This window comes from Helobdella robusta (assembly GCF_000326865.2).
Source record: "Helobdella robusta unplaced genomic scaffold HELROscaffold_30, whole genome shotgun sequence".
NCBI lineage: Eukaryota > Metazoa > Annelida > Clitellata > Rhynchobdellida > Glossiphoniidae > Helobdella > Helobdella robusta.
The window spans coordinates 1,462,675-1,484,747 of NW_008704502.1; the positions used below are offsets into that span (position 1 = coordinate 1,462,675).

Sequence of the window (22,073 nt, forward strand, 5' to 3'; positions counted from 1 at the left end):
TCATATACATTTTATTGGTTTACCAGGAAGTTATCATTTACAAATGATCAATAAATAAGCAAACGTTTGATGGATGCTGTGGAAGTTTAGAGAATATTGATATTTTTTGTTAGAAAAAAAAAATTTATTTAAAACTGAAATGTTTAATATTCCATATCTAAAATTATATTAGTAAAACTGGAGTCTGTAAACAAGTTTGTTGCAGTTATCAACAATAAATTGAATCGCTTCTCAGTAGTTTATGTTCATTTCAGTGCGTTCATAAAATATTCAACAAAAACTCAATGACGAACTATTATAAACATATTTTGAATAGTTATTCAAATATTTATATTATGACAAACGTCAATGAGCGAAGAAACGAACACACGAACGAACGAACGAACGAGCGAACAGACGAACGAATGAACGAGCGAACAGACGAACGAATGAACAAACAGGCGAACAAACACAGTAAGATACAGCTTAATGTTTTAAAGCCAACAAAATATGATCGTGAATCACATACTGTAACATACATATTTAATTATCATTTATAATGCCAGTGCCTCTTATAATGAATGATTTTGAAAGGGAAAATTTTACGATATGAATATTTCATTATATTTCATTAATATTTAGCAGCAGACAAAAAAATATAACAATAGAATAGTGAAAAATATTTTAAATTCGAATTTTAAATTTTTTATTGCAGATGATTATGGTTTATATTTAGCAAATGAGTAACAGTGCACGTTAAGCAAACATTTGGAGTTTCGCAACATTTTTATGTTTTGTATACAGAACTTTTACAACTTCTACAACATAAAAACAACTTTTTGCCAAAATTTAAAATAAACAGCAATATATTAAATGTGTTTGAATGAAATTATTCTCCTAATTAATGTATTATCATCAGTCAACTCGTTAGCACCAGCAGTTGATAAGAAGTATGGAATGATAGGAGAGCCAGACAATTCCATGTGTGTTTTGCTTGCTTCAGAGCCTACCACAGTACTAACCAACATACGATCCTTACTGGAATGTTCTACCAAATGTTCTCATTATGTTTCTCCCACTGATGGTGACATCACTTGCAACGCATTCAAGTACATGTCAGATAATGCTGGTGATCCGGCTAAATATTGCCAACTCTTTCATTTTCTTTGCGGAATCATTAACAGAATTACTTCAAAGTGGCATCCAGAATGTTTCGCTTTTGAGGTTGATAAATTTTTCTGCAAATTTTTAAAAATATTTTTGTTATTTTATGTCATTTTGTTGGGAAATGTCATAAAAAGAGTATAAAAAATTACTTTTTTAAGGATTCTAAGACGAGGCAAATGATAGGTTTGTCTCATGTCATTTGATGTTTTTGTTATTATTTCATTTTTAAAATATTAATCACCAAAATCCTCGTATAATAAAATTGAAATTTAATTTTTTTTTAGAATCAACTACCGCACAAAACGGTCAGTCTCTTCAGTTCTTTCAAATTAATTGTCTAGCCAAGTAACCATTAACGCTATGTCATGCGGTTCATTCAATGGCATATTCAACAATGATAAGGAGAGTTAAATATTGCCAACTCTTTTATTTGAAAAAACTTTTTAAAAATTTTTTATTTCTCTTCTAAACAACGTTAGACGCCTATAATTTTTCACTTTGAATCATCTTTTAGCGTGTTTTGTCACCCTGTTACTAAGTTTTAACCTTTAACCTTCCTTTTTACTATAGTATAAACTTAAAGAAATTTGCAACAAAAAATAGTTGAGTGATCTACTGGGATCGCGGGCAGTCCAATAGAATGGTCATTAGTTTAATGAAACTTAAGAAATTAAATTAGGTAATTACAACAGAATTCAATAAACTTTTTCAATGATTGTATCAATCCCAAATTAAAGATCTCTTCGATAAAGCGATCAACAGTTCCCAGGTGCTCTGTACTTTTGCATCACAGGGAACAGGATTTTAGCTGTTTGCCTCAATCCATTAGGTACGTTTTATCTTTAACAGTTCATCGGAATGTATTTCAAAGTTGAGTAAATTTAGAAAGTTGCGAATATTGATTTTTGGAAATTTGATTTTAGATTATAACGCAAATGCAACAACTTTGTTAACCATTCCAACTTTTCCATCACCAACTACTGTCTTGTCTGTCAATGGATGGATTGTCATTCAGCAAAGAATTGATGGCACACAAAGTTTCGTACAAAATTGGGCAACTTATAAGGTTGAAAAATGATTTTCCTAATGAAAATGATATTTGTTTCCAAATTTATGTAAACCTTCTTGTAAAAGTAATGGTAAATTTTCACGAAATCAAGTTTTATACCACTTATTTTTTTAATTTTGAGCACATTTTTCAAACTGCAAACTTGAATTTCAGGCAGGTTTTGGAACGTACAACGCCAACCTTTGGTTAGGATTAGAGGAAATCTACCAACTGACCAACTCCGCCAACTACAGATTGAGATTTGAAGTTCTTTCCAATGGATATTGGATGTCAGATGAATATGACAGTTTCAAAGTATGCCTATTCATTACGATATTAATTTTAGTTAATCAACAGAACGTATGTTGTTTTTAAGTTACTCCAATGCATATACTTTCTATATTTGAAACACAGTTAGACTCAGAAACTAAGAACTACGCCATACACGTAGCTATTTACAGCGGTGACAATCTTGACTTGTTCAACAATCTGCCACCACAAAATTTTAAACTACTACAGAACGGAATGCCCTTTGCCACACCCGATCACGACAACTATTTTTCCTGTGCAGCGACTTACCCATCTGGTAATTGGTTCAATCTTTGTTATGCGCAAAATCTCAATGCAATCTACGGACAACCTTTGATGTACTTTTCCGGGAAAACTAATAGCTGGATACCTATGACGCACTGTAGGATGATGATCAAGATGAAGTGATCCCCTCGGTCGTTACTTCACTTCTGTTATAACTTTTTGGATGCTGTCAGATGAAATTGGAAAGTGAAAGTTTATTTTAAAAACAGTGTCAGTATGTTCTACAAACTTAAAAAAATTAGGGTTACCGTGAACTGGCAAATTAACCTTTCTGTTTTACACCAATTTGTGATTGAAACATAATGAATGTTTTACAAACTTAAAAATTATTGTTACCGTGCTATGACAAATTAATTTATCTGCGAAACTATGTAGTACCTAAATTTATTGGCTTAGTCATTTTTAAGAATATGAAAAACATTGGTGAAAAACTACTGGAGGCCGTTAAGTTGGATTTTATTTTTAGTGGTAATATTTATTTATAGTAATGAAATGCAGTAGAAGTAACAGAGAATTTAAAAAAATCTTTTTGCTGAGAAAAAATTTTTATTGCATTTTTTTTCTAAAAAAACCGATAAATATGCTTATAATTATTCTTTTTATATTCAGTTTTTTTTACTTTATGCAACTTTTACATTTTGTTGAAATTTTCTAAGAGTTTTGGAAAAATTTGATCTGAAACAATATTAGAAAAACAAAGAACAGAATGAATTGTGAAAAATTTATGTTTCTGCATGAACATTTAAAAGAAAAAAATCAATACACAGGTTTTTAAAATGTTTTCATTCATTTGAAAAAAATAGATATATATAACCAAAGACAGAGAGAGAAAGAAAAAGAGAGAGAGAAAAAGGGGAATGAGAGGGAAAGAGAGAGCAGTAAATAATAGTCTAAACAAAATAATAGTAATAATTGTTTAAAACACACACGCACACACATACACACTCTCAAACACATCCCACAAACATACACAAACGCAACCAAAATAATATAATATAAAAATAAAGTTAATAAAATATGCATGCACACCGCTTCCAACAATTGTAGGTTGATCGCGAAAGTTTTACACTATGAATTAAAATTTAATTACAGAATTTCGTAAATTTAATCAAATAATTTATTGACTTTTATAATTAATTCTTTTGTAAAAATTTAACTGAAGTAGATAGATATTATGAATAATTGATATATGTGCGTCTGCTGTGAACAATGAACAATCAGGACGTGTAATAATATGAATTATTTTAATTAAAGCGGATGGGCTGACGAAAAAATAAGTTATTTAGTAAACTCTGATAATACGTCAAATTGTCAGTTACAAATTGGATAAAATTGTTTAAAATTTGATAAAAATGTTGTTGATTTGGTATCTATCAACCATTGTTTTGATCTCAATATCAGTCAACTCGTTAGCTTCAGCAGTTGATAAGAAGTATGGAATGATAGGAGAGCCAGACAATCCCATGTGTTTTGCTTCCGAACAGAGGCGTCATTTGGGGATTGCCCCCCAAGAAATCAAAATTTAAAATTTTTGCTGTACGAAATTATTATGACAAAATTGCAAACACTATAAAATAATTATATAAAATTATATAATTTATTATAATTATATATACAAAATATTGTGCTTTTTGAATTTTTAAATGTCAAGCGCTATACAACTTATTTCATTTGTTCCTACAATAATTCATGTTCTGTTTTAAATTATAAAAGTGTTATTTTTAAATTCTTTGTAAAAAGGATATATATAGAATATATAATTTAGTAATTTTAAAACTTTAAAAATTTTGAAAATAATAGTGAGATAACAGAAGACAGAGAAAATCCAGATAAATTGTATAATAAGAAAAATGAAGAAATTAATGATATAGCCTTATGGCCAGCCAGTTTGTCTGATTCATTTATTGACTATATTTAAAAAATAAACCAGAAAATATAGGAAATATAGAAAACTTAAAATCGGTGTTTAAAGAAAAAAAGATGATGTTTACTACAGCAGAGGGCTCTCTATTGATCATTTTTATAGAAAAAAATCAAACGGAGTTTTGGAAAAAAGAACATGGCTGGTATTTTCCGAAACTAGCAAGTGCGTTTATTGTTACCCTTGCAAACTTTTCTCCAAGAAAAAGTCCAAATTAATAACTGGCTTTGAAAATTGGAGATCAATAACAGTTGTTTTATCAGACCATGAAATTTCAAAAGAACACATGTCATCTATGTGCACTCTGTACAAAAGATCAACTGCTTTGAGCAGAATTGATGCTCAGCTTTTTAGGAAACAGAAAAAGAAGAGTATTATTGGAGAGAAGTTTTAGAAAGGATTGTTTCAACAATACAGTTATTAAGCCGCTTAGGATTATGATTTCGCGGTCATTATGAAAGTAAAAATTCCAATAGAAAAGGAAATTATTTGACCTGTTTGGAATATTTAAGTGAATATGATGAATTTTTAAAATTACATTTACAAAAATATGCAAACCAAGGACGGGGTCATGCACGTTATTTATCTTATATTTGTGACGAATTTGTAGGCCTCATTGGCAATCAAGTAAGGGCTGAAATAATTGAAGAAATTAAATCGGCAACTTATTACGGTATAATTATTGACTCCACTCCTGATATTGCTCATGTTGACCAACTTACTTTTGTGATAAGATATGTTTCATTTTCTGGTAAGATAAAGGAACGATTTTTATGGTTCGTTCCTATAGATAAGCACAACTCTTCATACTTGGAAAAAAAAGTTTTAGAAACTTTAATGAAGTTTGTCCTAGATATTAAAAACTGTCGAGGTCAATCTTTTGACAACGCTTCGAACATGTCAGGAAAGTACTCAGGCTTACAAGCACGTATTAAAGAACATAGTCCGAGTGCGGTTTTTATTCCTTGTGCAAACCATTCATTGAATTTAGTTGGAAATTTTGCTGCTGAGAGCTGTAACACCGCGGTTCAATATTTCATGTTTGTGCAAAAGCTATTTACATTTTTTTCATCATCAACTCATCGCTGGAAAATGCTGAACAGCAAAATAGATGTTGGTCAGTCTCTCTCGTTAAAAAGGGTATCAAGGGTAACAAGATGGTCAGCAAGAGCTGATGCTGTTTTAGCTTTAAAACTAAAATATACAATAATAAAAGAAACGTTAACTGACCTATGCAATGAACAGGATGAAAAACCTATCACTATAGTTGAAGCAACATCACTACTTAAAAAAATGAATAAATACGAAACCGCTCTTGTGACTTATTTGGAATTGCAAAGAATAAATTCTACCAGTAAGTCACTGCAATCAATAGAATGTGAATTATTTAAAGGATCAATGCTACTTAAATCATTAGACAGTTTTATTGAGAATTTCAGAAATGATTATGAAAAAGTTATGACAGAAGCAACCGATTTATCAGGATTACAATCTTTTAGTGAGGAAGATGAAGTAACTTTTAACAGAAGAAAAAGAAATGCATTTTTTGATGAAAATAAAGAAGAGTATAAATTTACAACTAGAGATAATTTTAAAATCAATACATTTTATGTCATATGCGATAGTATTAAAATACAATTGCTACAAAGAGTTCAAAAATATGAGGTTGTTTTGGAACATTTTCGTATATTTCTTGATTGGAATTTGTCAGAAGAAAAAAAACAAAAATCATTGAAAGAATTGAAAAATATTTACAGAAATGACATTGATGTTTGTAATTTGGAAGATGAACTAAACCATTTTTTATTTTTTTGAAGGAAAATGAGGACGCCATTAAGAATAAGCCAGATAATTCAAGTAATAACAAAGATTTATCATTTGAATGAATCTATAAAGTCGCTAAATAAATGTCATGCACATTTCCCAATATTGAAATATTATTGAATTTTTTTTAAACTATTCCTTTATCTAATGCATCTGGTGAAAGATCTTTTTCTGTTTTGAAAAGAATTAAAAATTATTTGAGGAGTACAATGGGGGAACAAAAATTAAATAATTTAGCTGTTTTGTATATAGAACAAGAAATAATGAATAGTGTTGACACTGCCAAAATTATTGATGAATTTGCAAGAAGTAAAGCTAGGAAGAAATTTATTTGAAAAAAATATTGTTTGTCGATTATTATTTTCCAATGATCTCTTTTAATCTTCTTTTCGAATTACATTATTGTCAAACATATTTTTTTGACTATTTGGAAATTCTGTATTTTTTTTTATATTTGTATTTGACCAAATTTTAATCTATGAAGCACATCACAAATAGCATGAAGTCTCGACAAAAATATTTGCAATGATTGTATCCCAGGAAGGGTGTTCACCATAGGAAAAAGACAAACCCGAAACACTAAGCACTGGAAGAGCCTTGAATGAACGCGGACACGTTCCATAATATATATATATAATATATATATATATGTGTGTGTGTGTGTGTGTGTGTGTGTTAGTTTGTAAATAAAAGGAATTTGAACATTTAATTTGAATAATTCAGTGTTTAATATTTCAAAAATTTCGCACTTAATATATTAATGTTTGTAACAAATCTGTCGACAAAATTTATTCAAATTCGTTAAAAGTTGTTTTTAGTTCAAAAATGTATATTGCCTACACAGTTATAAGTTGGAAATAATTGAAAGTTAAAAAGCCTCTCCACGGCACACTAAGTTTGGGGCCCCAAATTTTTTCTGCTTAGGGCCCCCGCTCGACTTAATCCGCCACTGTACATTAAACAATGTTTTGTTTGGCGCTCGCATTTAATATTTTAGCGGAGGCCCCATGGATAAATATAATATTATATAATATATCTATGGGAGGCACTTTTCATAGCAACTATACTTTTTCAACGTGAAATTTGTGCAATTTGTAAAATTTCAAACTTATGAAAAATATAAAATCGAATGAAGACGATTGATATTTATGTTTAGATGCTTTCAGTAATTAATGTTATTGTGAAATTATTGTGATTCTGTAATTAATGTGATTTAGTAATTAATGTGATTCAGTAGTTTATGTGATTCAGTAATAAATGTCATTTAGTTATTAATGTGATTCGATTTATCGTTCCAAGGTGGCGCACCGTTTGAAATGTTCAGTCCTATAGGTGCTGAGAGGTTAGATTCAAGTCCTATAAGATAGATTCCTATGCATGTTTGTGTGTGAGAGAGAGAGAGAAAGAGAGAGAGATACCCAGATTAAAACCGTACTATGTTTTGTTGGTTGCTAAATCATTTCAGAATTAATCAAGAAAGAAACGGCCTTCAGAAAAAGTATAAATCGTTTTAATATTCTGACTATTTCGTCAGCATTTTGTGTGTATTTTGATATTTAATGATTTAAATGAGATTGGCCATTAGCCAGAGCTAGTGATAAATAAATATTTATATCAAAACTTAATTTAAATGGAAAAAGGTTTATATTGCAAAACGGGTATAGTGGTTTCAGTTAAAATAAAAATATTTGACAACGCATTTTAAAAACGCGCTCATGAAGTCGAAACTGTGGGATTAAAAAACTGGAATTGCTTTCACATTATAATTTGATGTTTAAAAGTTATAAGTAGAATATTATGACGTAAAAGAGCAGATTCTTCAGCAGTAGAGTGGTCAACGCCTGGAACGAGCTAAGCGGTGATACAGTCTCTGCGAATTCACTCAACAGATTCAAAGCCAAACTCGGACAGATAGGATATTAGGAGATCTAATTAGTAGTGGTTCTTACACAGACCGTAGTCTTCTGAACCACTTTAAACCCCATTAATAATAATAATTAAAAAAATGCTTTTTGTTCAATGTATAACCTCAAGCAATATACCTCAATTCCTATGTTTCTTGAAATTTTCAGCCAAACGGTACTCAAACTACTTAAATCGTATTATTAAAACCTTTTATTAACACAAAAAAAATTTATTCATTTATTTTGTGACTGTGTCAAATTTAAAAACGGTATATTTAATATGGATATAACACAAAATATAAAAACATAGATACCAAATATCCGTGCATCTATGTCATTTATCACATTATTTTTTAAATTTCTTTGATGTTTACAAAACAAAATTATACTAATTATCGCCTCTCCCTACATGTGTTTTGGTTTAAACCAACTGTCTAATGCTAATCTAATCTAATCGGTTAGTGTAATTAGGCAGATTTCAGAAACCAAAAGAAAGGATATTTTTTGCAATTATGGCCGATGAGTTGGACGACGATTGGTGGATGAATTCCGCAAATGAGAGCAAGTTGAAAAAGTCCAAAAAACGAAAATTAGAAAGTGAATGTTTAATTAATTAATTAGTTAATGAATTTTGATATTTAATTTAATTTATTTAAATTTTAATTTAATAATTTCTAATTAATATTTTAATTTAATAATAATTTAATTTTCGACTATTAATAATCTGAATTATTTTTTCAGAAGATTCCGATGATAATAATAATAAGATAAGCAAAGCAAAAAAGATGTCGTTGTTGGATAAAGAAATATTTAATGATGATGATGAGGAGGAGGTTGATGATGTCAATCTCAATGATGATGATGCAGATGATGATGGAATTGATGCTGCTGACGGTGATGAAAACAAAGAAACGGAAATTAAAAAAATTAAAAAAAATAAATTTGAAAAACGAACCAAACACTCAAAGAGGGTAAATTATTTACGTTAGGAAATGTCAGATCAATTTATTTATTCAGTATTATTATTGATCATGATATTATTCACTATTTATTATTACTATTATTTAAAATTATAGTAAAATATAAATAATAATAGAAACAGAACAAATATTCTTTCTCAGAAAGCTAAATCCAGTTCTATAGACCAGAGCAATGTCAGTGTGAGAGATGTTTTGAAGATTATAAACGAGTACCACATGCAGCATCTAACAAGCATCGAGAGAGAAAGAGTACAACTGACATGTTAGTACAGTTGGTACTATGTTTAGTACACTTGATATAGTCGGTGCCAGATTTAAAGGTGTGGATGCCATATGGCAGCAAAACACTGGGGGCTTCTTTTTGTAGTGGTCCCCCTTCTTTGTAGGGACTCCCCTTCCTTGTAGGGACCCCCCATTCTTTGTGGTGGCTTCCTTTCTACTAGAGGCCCATAAGGCAGTAGCCCTATTTGTCTTTCTTTAAATCTGGCATTAAGTTCAGTTGTTTTTGGAATCGGTACATTTTGTGCTGCTGTACTAATAAGGAGATGTCATTTTTTTTTTTATAAAGTTGTGTAACATTGTTTTAATGAAATGTAATGATCTTATAGGGCTGCGTGATGGCTCAATGGTTAAAGGCGCCTGGTCTTGCTATTGCAATGACTGGGTTCGAATACAAAGAGATCCCCGCCTATCATATGCAATGTGTATGATGTGTGATTTGCACGCGTATTCATGTACGCTGTGTGTGATTGTCGTTGAAACCTCTGAAGCAAATGCAAAAGAGAGAGAAAAACCTTTAACCTTTATTATACTTTTGTTTGGTTTTCTCATAATAAATAAATGAATAAATTATATTTTTGATAAATCTGTTGCTAAATAGAAAATAAATTTTGAAAAATTGAATAAAAAATGAAATTTCACCAATCAGCCGATGACTTTTCATTAATAAACAACAACAACAACGAAGATGACCAAAAACAAAAACACACCCCACTGTCATTTTTGAGGGAGCTCATTCCAAAGTGGAAGAGGTCGATGAAGATGAATTCCGGTGTCTCTGGCTCTCCCATCGTCATCATCGTTTGTTCGTCTGCTATCAGATGCGTCGAGTTTATCAGGTTGATTGCTTTAATTGATTAGTTGGTTAGTTTAATTGATTGTTTTAATTGACTGGTTGGTTTAATTGATTGTTTTAATTGGTTGGTTGGTTGGTTTAATTGAGTGATTGTTTCTCGTTAGGCTGGCTGGCTGGCTGATAAGTTAACTAGGTGAGTAGTTGAATAGTTGGCTCTTCTCCATTAATCATCTTCTTCACACACACACACACATACACATACACACGTACACACAGGCAGATAAAAGATTTGAAATCTGGTGATAAGTACATCATTGCCAAGTTGTTTGCCAAACATTTGAAAGTTGGTTGGCATTCATTCTATCAATCAATTATTCTTTCATTAATTCATTCTCGAGTTTTCTTTATTCATTTATTCTTCCATTCATTCATTCATTCTTCAATCCTTAAAATTTTCATTTCACGCACACAAACACACACAGCTCGACAAGACGCAAGATTTTTTGAGGTCAAAGGTCATCCACCTGGCAGTAGGGACCCCAAACAGACTGGCTGCCCTTATTTCTAGTGGTCAGTGCAACAATCAATCAACCAACCAATCAATCAAACGACTTTTCAAACAATTAGCACACTATCCTACCAACCAATCAACGATCGCCACCCAACCAACCAACCAGCCAATCAATGATCACCTCAAACCAAACCTAACCAGTCACAAATCAACAGACAAACAACACCAACCAATCAGGCGATCTGAGGCTGACTACTCTAAAGCACCTTGTACTGGATGTGAACCATCGGGACAGCAAGTTACTCAACATGCTACAGATCAAAATTGTCAAAAATGACGTCATCACGCTTCTGACCAATCACATCATACCAGTTATCAAAAATAATAATAACAACAATAATAATAATGATGATGATAATAATAATAATAAGCCAGATGATGATGGTGATAATAGTACATCGAAAGTTGGGAGATGTCGAATAGCTTTGTTTTAAATTATAATTTGACTCAATTTATTGGTCGTATAAATTAAGAAAATTGTGTCTAAACGGATTTCGCAAATTTATTATGTTAATAAATTATTCAAAACAATGAAGAAACAATGTTAAAACTGAAAAGTGAATGACAAATAATTGCTGGTAGTTGCAAATTAAACTGCTGTAAGACAAACCCGGTGTTGTGCAAACAAATGAACACAAAAAAACAATCGTGTGTGTGTGTGTGTGTGTGTGTGTGTGTGTGTGTGTGTGTGTTTATATTGTAAAAGTTAGGCAAAGTTAAATAAAATATTGTTTTAATGGATTATTTTATTTCATTACTATTGTGTTATGTGGATAAACCTAGTTTTACAAATAAGTGCAATTGAGTGAATGATTGAGAGAGAGAGAGAGAGAAATGGATGAATTAAATGAAGAAAATGATTGAATGAGCGAGTGAATGAATGATTGAGTTAATGATGGTAGAATTTGAACTATCAACTATCGCTATCAGCGTTGCTGTTGTTTTTTTCTGGTGAGATCTTCTTCGACATCTACAACGTCTTCATCCCTGCTGAACTTTTCCGTCTTCAGGTCTGATTTCCTATACACGGAAACGTGAATTAATTAAGTTATTAATTAGTTATCCAATTAATGAAGTTAATTGGATAACTAATTATCCAATTAGTCAATCAATCTATCTATCTGTCAGTCTATAAATCAATCAATCAGTTGATAGTCATGTATAACCATCCTACCGGCCAATCATTGATCAGTCACATGCAATCAATCAATCAATCAATCATGGAGAAATTGAACAGACCGATCAATTAGTCAATAAATCAATTAGTCAATAAATCAATTAGTCAATAAATCAATTAATCAATCAATTAGTCAATTAATCAATCAATCAGTCAATTAATCAATCAATCAGTCAATTAATCAATCAATCAGTCAATCAATTAGCAACTCAGTCAATCAATTAGATTTTGAATTCAGTAATTGTAAATCAGTTGATTACTTTGTTCAATGGCAGTACTGTTGAGTCATAGTTAATGTTTAAAAACATCAATTCGATGTTTTGCAATCAATTTTGCAATCATGAATGATTTGTTTGTTGTTGTTGTTGTTACGTTGTAATTAGAGTTGTTTATTATTATTAATTATTTTAATCGATTTTTTTATTTAATTTCCATTGGCTCGCAAAATCAGTTATCACCATCGTTGTCGTCAGCATCATCTTCATCACGAGTTTCATCATCATCACCATCTCCGCCTTCTCCATCGTCATCATCACCATGACTCTCATCCTCATCATCATCATCATCATTATTTCTACTTTCTTCATCATCGCCAACGTCATCATCATCGCCATCATCGTCATCGTCATCAGCGTCATCTTCATCACTCACTCACTCACTCACTCACTCACATGTCTCCAGTACTCTGCATTGGAAAGATGATGAAGGAACAACCTGACAAAAGGGCCAGCACTCCGAAGATGAGACTCGGAAGTGGGCGCCAGACGTCTGTCTGTTGTGTGACGTCATTTTTAATGTTGATGTCACGTGGTGCGTAATGTTGATGTCACGTAATATGCAATGCTGACGTCACGTGGTGCGTAATGTTGATGTCACGTGGTGCGTAATGTTAATGTCACGTAATATGCAATGCTGACGTCACGTGGCGCGCAATGTTGATGTCACGTGGGGGGTAATGTTGATGTCACGTGGTTTGTTGTGTAATGTTTACATTTCATTTATATTTGTATTAGTGTAACATTTGTATGTAGTCATATTTATAAGGGTGTTCTCTGCGATTAATGTTACGGTGTGTGCTTGTTTTTATGTGATGTGATGTCAGGCTGCTTTCGTATGTCATGACGATATCTTGATGTTCAGTCGTGACTAGTGAGTGAATGAATGAATGAGTGAACAAATGAGTGAATGAATATGTGAATAGTGAATGTGAATGGATGATTGATTGAATGAATGAATGAATAGAAATCTATTAAAGTGAATAAGTGAATGAATGAATGAATGTTTATTGAGCAAACGAGATTGAATGAATAAATAAATAAATAAATGAAATTAAATCTCGATATAAAAACAATTAAAATTAACAAATTGAATTTGTCAATTAAATAAATAAATAAGACAAATGAATGCAGCGAAAACTAGGAGCAAACTAAATAAACTCGCCATGACACCGCCGATAAAAGAGGACCCCATACTACTGAACCTTCCAAAGGAGGCGGCAATCCCCATGGCTCTTCCCCTGATCGTTGTGGGGTAGGCCTCGGCTGTTTCTACGTACAGTGCGCTGTATGAGGCTGTGATACTAGCTGTTGTGTGTTTGCGCGCGTGTGTATGTCTGTGAGTGTGTGTGTGTGTGCGTGTGCGTGGTGTCTGTGTGTGTGAGGTGTGTGTGTGGAAAATTGTTGTTTTACTATCAAAATCAAATCTTACTACACCTTTGCCTAGAATGCCAAACGCGCTGACGACATACATGCAACCTGAATGGAAAGATAGGTGGGATTGGTTGTGTTGTTGCTGGCAAGAGACTTGAAAATTTATATGAAATCATTTTCACTATTACCATTATCACCCTACAATCATCACTTCGTCGTTGTCACCATCATCACAATCACGTCACCACCATCGACTGACTAATCAAAGATCTCCACAAAAGCACCGCTAACTTTGGAGGTACATGAATGGGATCATGGTGAAGGAAGCGAGTGCGGCGACAATGGTGAAGATGAGGATGGTTGACCGGCCACTTATTTTCCTCATCACCCCAATGGTCATTACGTTCGCGGGGATTTCAATGAAGGTCACTATGAAGGTGATGACGTAGATGTTGCCTGGCAGACGACTCGTGTTCAGAGAGATGGCGTAGTAAATGAGAGCGGAAACGAACCTGTCATGTGACAAACACGTGACCAATCAATCAGCTCATCAGCCAAGTAACAAATCATCGGAGTGAATCGTTCACCATTAATCAACGAAAGAGTTGTCAAAAGAAGAGTCAATAATCAACCGATCAGCCAACCAGCCAATCAAAATAGCCAACCTATCAGCCAACCAATCAGAACAGCCAATCAACAGGCGTACCAGCCAATCAAAATTGTTAGCCTATAAATCAACTAACCAACCAAGAAATCAACTGAACCAATCAGCCAAGCAACCAATCAGGAAAGCCAACGTACCAAGAAAACCAAAGTATGAGAGTCTTCTTAGCGATTATCTTGTTGGAGAACATAACTTTGAAAAGACTTGTTGGCGTTCTTGTAGTTGTTGTTGTTTTCTGGACTGTTGTTGATTTTTGCAAGTTCGATTCTGGTAAAATTTTCACTTCAAGCAATGTTGTCGTCGTCGATGTTGTTGCTTCTGTTGTTGTTTGTTGGGCAGCTGCTGTTTGTTGGGCAGCTGCTGTTTGTTGGGCAGCTGCTGTTTGTGTGGCTGTCTCTAGCGATTCTCCTGATGTTGTTGTTTGGGCTGGTGTGGTAACTACATACTTTGTAGCTGTAGTAGCAGCAGTTGTGGCGACAGCAGTTGTGGCAACAGTAGTAGCAACAGTTGTAGTAGCAGCAGTTGTAGTAACAGTAGCAGCAGTTGTAGCAGCAGTAGCAGTAAAGAGGGCATCAGTTCCATTCAACATGGCGATCTTCTTCATCACTTTCATACTAGCTTCAACTCGTCCTCTGCTCATCAACCATCTCGGTGATTCGTCTAAAAAACTTTTAAAATGATGATGATGATGATGACGTTGTGATGATGATGATAATGAAGTTGTGATGATGATCATGATGACGACGTTGTAATGATGATGATGGTTATGATGATGATGATGGTTATGATGATGGTTATGATGATGATAACGATGGTGATGATGAACACCGTTATAATTGTAAACAATGTTCACCAAAACAAAGCTAACAAGAGAAGTAATAAATAGATTTATAAAAGATGTCGAAACTAGACAGACTCATGGCTAACATTGAAAGACGCATAACGACACAAAACGATACAAAACGAGACAAAACGAGACCGAAACGAGACACCGCAAAAACGATTCAAAGACACAGTAAGACATACAGCCAACAGACAACTCACAATAAGCTAATAAGCAGCACGAACTGTGGCCAAGTATAGACGGCTTGCAAATTTCTGAAATCTCTGACGAGGTAGGCTACAAGGGGTAACAGACAACCTCCAACCCCCACTGCCGCATTCAACAGGATGCCCATCCACCTACGCCAACTCGTGCTGGTCACTTCAATTACTGAGTTGTTGTGGGTGGTTGTGGTTTGTAGCAAAGAACAAATAGCGACCTCTGCGTTATCTATGTTTTATTTTATATTTGCCAGGCAATAAAAAATAGCTGAGCCAAAAAAATTCAAAAGAAGAAGATTGGAGAATATGAAGGAGGACAGAGTGGTGGTTTGCAGTGGGGATGGAGGTGGAGGTGATGGTGGTGAGATGAGATGAGAGGTGATGGAAATTATGATAGCAATGTCATGTGACGTTAGAACGGCATCAATCATCTTCTCAAGAATCATTCAAACAATAAAACAATCAGCCAACTAGCCAATCAACTACGTATTTAGCAAACCAACCAACCAATCAGCCAGCCAACCAACCAATCAGCCAGCCAGCCAGCCAGCCAGCCAACCAACCAACCAACCAGCCAGCCAGTCAGCCAAACAACCAACCAACCAACCAACCAACCAACCAACCAACCAACCAACCAGCCAACCAACCAATCAGCCAGGCAGCCAGCTAACCAACCAACCAACCAGCCAGCCAGTCAGCCAAACAACCAACCAACCAACCAACCAACCAACTCACAAAGCACAAAGGCGGCCATATATGTGGCCGTGGATCCAAACGCGATGATGAACCTGGAAAAGTTGAATGCTGTGTAGTTGGGTGAGTACAAGGAGAGGACACTGCCTGATGGATGAATGGACGAATAAATGAATGAAAGAATGGACGAAGGAACGTGTAAATAAAAAAATGATGCAGCATATGAAATGGAAAATTGATCAATGATAATATCAACATATTAGTGCTGGAGTGAGTGCCCATAAAATGCACTCAAATAGAATAACACACATGACGGTCTTGCTCGTAAAAATCAATACACAACACGTTGTGCTGCGCATCTGTTTCATTTTATAGCCTGGCTTCATCAGCCTATGTATGAATATTTACGTGAAAATGTCGGTACTTATGTTGGCACCTAAGTACAAACGCTTTCAAATGCTCGTCATCACCGTAACGAATGGATGTAGAATAAACAGGAGCGTAAATTTAATAGAGTAGCGGTAGATCATTTGACTTTGGAGCGAACGGATGGGATTCAAAAGCTAGCGACAGACGATGGTGGTGGTAAATGAAGTAACTCACCGAACAACTTCATAACGTGAGACGCCAGCAGAACAGTTTTGCGGCCATATCTGTGGTCATGATAACGACGGTCAAGATGGTGATGATGGTCATGATGATGATGATGACAAGAATGATGATGGTGACAATGATGAATGCTTTTGATAGCGCTAATACACACACACACACACACACACACACCACACACACCACACACACACACATCTTTAAACAAATTAAATTGAACTACAAATACTGAAACGTGACTAGATTATACCAAAACCGCTTGCACATCTGGTTAACATGTGGAGATTTTGAATAATAATAATAATAATAATCAAAATATAGTAATAATAATAATAGTAATTCAATTTCAATAATAAGAATAACAAACTCAAGTTAATAATATCAAGGATTTCGCCAAAAAAAAACTTCTTCAAATTAATTCATAAAAATGATTTGAAAACCTTTATCTATTAACCTTTGAATTATTATTATTATATTATTATTATCAGTAGTAGTAGTAGTAGTATTTATAATTTTATTATATTTTAATTACTATTGCTCACTCCACTGAGGAAGAGGTTAAAATAAAATGCACTCATCACAAATCCCGAAAATTTTTGTTTAAAAAGTAAACAATGACAGCTGGATTCGAAAGAGGTCAAAATTCAGATTTGGTATCTCGGTAGTGTAATGGTTAAGATGCCTGTCACTGCTATTGCATTGACTGGATTCAAATGCGAACAGATCCCCAATCACGGGCAACGTGTGAAAAAACATAGCAATAGTTATGGATCTCTTTGCGTTCGAACAAGGTATCCATGCGATTGATTGTGTCTAGAGTAGGTTGTAACATAGCAACTCAATCAGCTAACCAATCAACTAACTAATCAGTTAGTCAGTTTATTAATCAATTAATAAAATCAAATCAATCAATCAATCGATAAATCGTTTAATAAATCAATCAGTCAACCAATAATCAGCCAGTCAACCAATAATCAGCCAGTCAATTAGCTAGCCAACCAATTAATCAACCAATCAACCATCCATACAACCATTTAGTTGATCAACCATTCAACTAACTTATCAGAAAGATATCCATGTGTCAAGCAAGCCACGAGACGACCAAGCATGTAGAACGTGGAAACCAAATCAACCATCCAATTGTGCTTGCAGACAAGATTGAACTGGAGATTCATTCATCAATCTATCACTCAATCAATCAACCAATTGGCCAATCAACCAACCAGCCAACCAACCAGCCAACCAACCAGCCAACCAACCAGCCAACCAAACAACAACAAAAACATTCATCCAACCTCGCTAACGATAGATGATACATAAATGGACTTATCATATTTCCATTGGATGCACGTTAATTTCGTTCTGTTTGCCGTCAGCAGTTCACATTGTTGCTGTCGATGTTGTTGTAGTTGTAGCAGTTGTAGTTGCGCCTGCTGCTGCTCTTGAGGTTCGTGTTGCTCCGGTGGCGGTGAAACTATCAACGAAAAGGACGATTGCGTGGGTAATGATGACGAAGACGATGACGTAAGCATACCGTCATAATCATATTTCTGAACACGATTATAACCACCATTATAACCACCACTGCCACTACTACTACCACTTGTGGTGTAGTTGACGCACGTGGGCTCCATACGACCGGCCAGAAAATTGATAGCTATGCTGTCGGTTGCGATGAATGAAAATATGAATGTGACTATGAAGTAATATATCTGGTACTGCCCTGATCCGAGGTCAGAGTTCAAGAGATCATCTATTGACGGTTGTTGTGGTGTGGTAAGAGGTCTTGGTGTGGTGGTAGGCTGTGGTTGTTGCGGCAGCTGTGGCGAGGGTGTGGGGGGAAGTTTTTGGTGGTGGTTGGATTGGTTGAGATCTTCGTGAGATGGTGATGATTTTAAGAGGGGTTTCATGTAATCCGGAAGTTGTTGGATGTGTTGGTGTAGTTGTTGTTGATAGTGCGTTGATTGTTGTGGAATGTTTTGTTGCTGGTTTTGTTGTTGTTGTTGTTGTTGTCTTGGACCCATATCTGCAGTTGTATTATTCGACCGCTGTTGATGTGGCTGTTGTGGTCGATGCAGTTGATCTGATAGCGACTGACGTTGTAGTTTATCTTGATGTTGCTGGTCTTGAAGATGTTGTTGATGTCTTTTAAGATGATGTTGTTGAAGTAGATATTGTTGTTGGTGTTGCTGATTCGGTGTTACAACAACAAACGTTGGCTCTGCGATTGATAGCGGGGTTAACGTCATTAGCAAAAGACTGTTGTTGTTGTTGTTGTGATGTATTACTGGCAGTTGAATTTACTTCAATGCTAATGTCCTAGTTAACAGCAGTAGTAGCAGCAGTAGCAGCAGCAGTAGTAGCAGCAGTAGTAGTAGCAGTTGAGCCGATTTTTTGTTGTAGAGTAGTAGTTTCAAGTTGTACGATTTAATTTCCTTGTTACATACTACTTAATTTTGCTTTAGCAATCAGTATTTGGCTGCTGATGTTTGTCATTTGCTGTTAAATTCATTCCCAACTGATGTTGTTGTTGTTGTTTGGGCTCATTTTAAGCGGATTTTAACATTGTAGTCGTTGCTCCCGGGTCTGTAGTAGTAAAAAGTTTAATATTAGCAAGTGGTGATTTGTAAATTGTAAATTTACGGTAAATTGTAGTAGCAGTAATAGCTTGAGAAGTTCTTAGCCCAATATAAGAACATACCTACGCAAGCCTTATAAAATAGTATCTATTCAACATTGCTTATAAATACATAAACATCATCAACAAAGTTCATTATTATTATTGTTGTTGTTATTGTTAGTGTTGTTGTTATTGTTAGTGTTGTTGTTATTATGGTTGTTATTATTGTTGCGATTGTTGTTGCTAGCTGAACCATGTCATGGCAATTTTTTAAACAACATGTCACCGATGTTTGCACCATTATTGTTATTATTATTTTTGTAGTTGTTGTTATTATTGATATTATTATTATTGTTACTATTGTAGTTGTTATTATTGTTATTGTTGTTTCTACTGTTATTAGTATTAAGATGGCGATCACAATCCTCTTATTACAACTGATACTAATGAAAAAAAGAGCTACATCTAGGCCTATTGTATTATGAATGAATTATTTTTATTCTTATTTATTATTACTTATTTTCATTATTTTATTGATGAAATTATCGATTCAAACCAGACAACTAGTACAAGATTCTAGTTTCTGGATGTTTCTATAAACAAGTTGTTTCTAGTTAGAAGTTAAAACGTAGCTATGACATTTCATTCACAAGTTAAGTCATTAGTGTTTATAATTTTGTGATTGTAGATGGAGGAAATGATTTTGTAAAAAGGATTGTTAGTCCACACAATTTTCATACAGGTTAAGGTGGGATTTAAGAAATTTCAAAATGAAGTGGAAAAATCGACCAAATAAGCTGTCAGTCAGATAACTATTTGATTGATTAACTAACTGCTCAACTAACCGTCCAAGAAATTTTAACAAACCAGCCATCTGACCAACCAGCCAACCAATCAACCGACCAATCAATCAACCAACTAACCAACCAATCAACCAACCAATCAACCGACCGACCGACCAACCAACCAACAAACCAACCAAATGATCAGACCAATCCAGTAAGGTTATTCAACATATCAAAAAAATTCAAACCAAAAACACATCCGTAAAAGTTACTATTATTTATTATACTTATTACTACTACTACTACTACTCAGTATAAATATTACTTATTTCTACAGATACATCCTATTGACAAACCCATTTCGAACCAACCTGATGAGATGAAAAAACCCGAACTTTTATACACACACACACACGCACGCACACACGCACATACACACACACACACACACACACGCACGCACACACACACGCACATACATACATTTATACATAAATACAAACACACACACACACACAAACACACACTCAAATTTATGCAGTTTGTGTGAACAGAGCATGTTACACTCATGACGACCAAGTCGGCTGTGTTCTTGAAATTGTTGCCACTTTTTATTTTATTATTATTATTATTATTATTAGGAGTAGTAGTAGTAATAGTAGTAGTAGTAGTAGTAGTAGTAGTAGTAGTAGTAGTAGTAGTAGTATTAGTAGTAGTAGTAGTAGTAGTAGTAGTAGTAGTAGTAGTAGTAGTAGTAGTAGTAGTAGTAGCAGTAGTAATATAAATGCAATAAACAACAACAGTAACATTAATAATAACAGTAATAAAAGTAATAATAATAATAGCAACAAAAATAACAAACTTGACCTCATTAGCATAAACAACATGACCTCATTAGCATCAACAGTAAGAACCAATTGAATGAGAGAATGAAAACAACAACAACAACAAATACTTTTGTAGTAGTAAAATTTGGACATTTCTAGAATTGTTTAATTGAAACATTGTGTAAACAAATAATAAACTTAACACACGCGCACACACGCGCAGGCACGCACACACACACACACATACCACACACACACACACACACACACATATTATATTTGGTAGGTAACTAAGTAATAAAGACAATGATGAAAGATTCACATCACATTGTCTTTGTATTACTTTAATTTAATTAAGACAAGATTGTTAAAAATTATATGGGTAATTATAGAAAAAAATAAAATTAAATACATGATTAAAATTATTTTTTTTTTAAATTTTCATAATAAATTAATATTTTACATAAGTTTTCTGTTATAAATTATATAATTTTAATGGATATCTATTGGTACATCATTGCTATATAATAATATTTTTTAATTAATTCAATCAATTTCAAACTTTAACAATGCAACAATTCTAATAAATCAGGTAAAGGTGAGGGTTAGTGTTAGATTAGTTTGACTAGATAGTTACTAAAACTAATTTAAGAAAAAATAAAAAAATTTAATTAGTAACTAAATCAGTCAATCAAACCAATCCCAATGTTACCAATCTAACACTAAGACTAACCTTAAGAAGCTTAAACTTAAATTAAATTAAACTTTAAAATAGAACTTTTATAGAAGAGATGAGAATGATTCATTTAAAATTTAAAATTTTTAAAAGTTTTAATTTTAAACCAACAAATAAATCAAGACAACTGACAAACTAACAAATAAATAAATAAAATTGAAATGTATACAATAAGAATAATTAAATAAATAAATAAATAAAATTGA

The 22,073-nt window shown here is 33.4% G+C and overlaps 4 protein-coding genes across 4 annotated transcripts; 3 read left to right on the forward strand and 1 right to left on the reverse strand.

Annotated features, from left to right (window-relative positions):
- Positions 1-4,140: 4,140 nt before the first annotated feature.
- HELRODRAFT_174625 (hypothetical protein) lies at positions 4,141-6,595 on the forward strand (the record flags this gene model as incomplete). The annotated part of the gene is made up of 6 exons (XM_009022068.1): positions 4,141-4,253; positions 4,589-4,674; positions 5,272-5,336; positions 5,955-6,063; positions 6,127-6,374; positions 6,527-6,595. 6 exons carry the CDS (start codon positions 4,141-4,143, stop codon positions 6,593-6,595), a joined length of 690 nt encoding a protein of 229 aa, XP_009020316.1.
- A 69-nt stretch (positions 6,596-6,664) lies between these two features.
- On the forward strand, positions 6,665-6,868 carry HELRODRAFT_81586 (hypothetical protein; the record flags this gene model as incomplete). Its single annotated transcript, XM_009022069.1, has 1 exon — positions 6,665-6,868. A coding segment is annotated over one exon (204 nt), but the record flags the coding sequence as incomplete, so codon positions are not given.
- A 1,966-nt stretch (positions 6,869-8,834) lies between these two features.
- Positions 8,835-11,602, forward strand: HELRODRAFT_192229 (hypothetical protein). Its single transcript, XM_009022070.1, has 7 exons — positions 8,835-9,034; positions 9,179-9,406; positions 9,557-9,679; positions 10,346-10,535; positions 10,769-10,835; positions 10,975-11,062; positions 11,241-11,602. Exons 1-7 carry the CDS (start codon positions 8,950-8,952, stop codon positions 11,495-11,497), a joined length of 1,038 nt encoding a protein of 345 aa, XP_009020318.1. The 5' UTR covers positions 8,835-8,949; the 3' UTR covers positions 11,498-11,602.
- Positions 11,553-20,664, reverse strand: HELRODRAFT_192230 (hypothetical protein; the record flags this gene model as incomplete). The annotated part of the gene is made up of 13 exons (XM_009022071.1): positions 11,553-12,083; positions 12,912-13,012; positions 13,657-13,823; positions 13,953-13,994; positions 14,181-14,401; positions 14,700-15,221; positions 15,598-15,766; positions 16,333-16,437; positions 16,894-16,943; positions 18,250-18,373; positions 18,434-18,652; positions 18,946-19,044; positions 20,661-20,664. The coding sequence occupies 13 exons, from the start codon at positions 20,662-20,664 to the stop codon at positions 11,990-11,992; spliced, it is 1,917 nt and encodes a 638-aa protein (XP_009020319.1). The 3' UTR covers positions 11,553-11,989.
- Between the last annotated feature and the right edge of the window lie 1,409 nt (positions 20,665-22,073).

Excerpts from the sequence above, each read along its gene's own strand:
- HELRODRAFT_192229 (XM_009022070.1), top strand. The coding sequence starts at position 8,950 with ATGGCCGATGAGTTGGACGACGATTGGTGGATGAATTCCGCAAATGAG. Across the intron at positions 9,680-10,345 it reads AGAAAGAGTACAACTGACAT|CCGATGACTTTTCATTAATA; the intron begins GTTAGTACAGTT and ends TTCACCAATCAG. Across the intron at positions 10,536-10,768 it reads AGATGCGTCGAGTTTATCAG|GCAGATAAAAGATTTGAAAT; the intron begins GTTGATTGCTTT and ends ACGTACACACAG.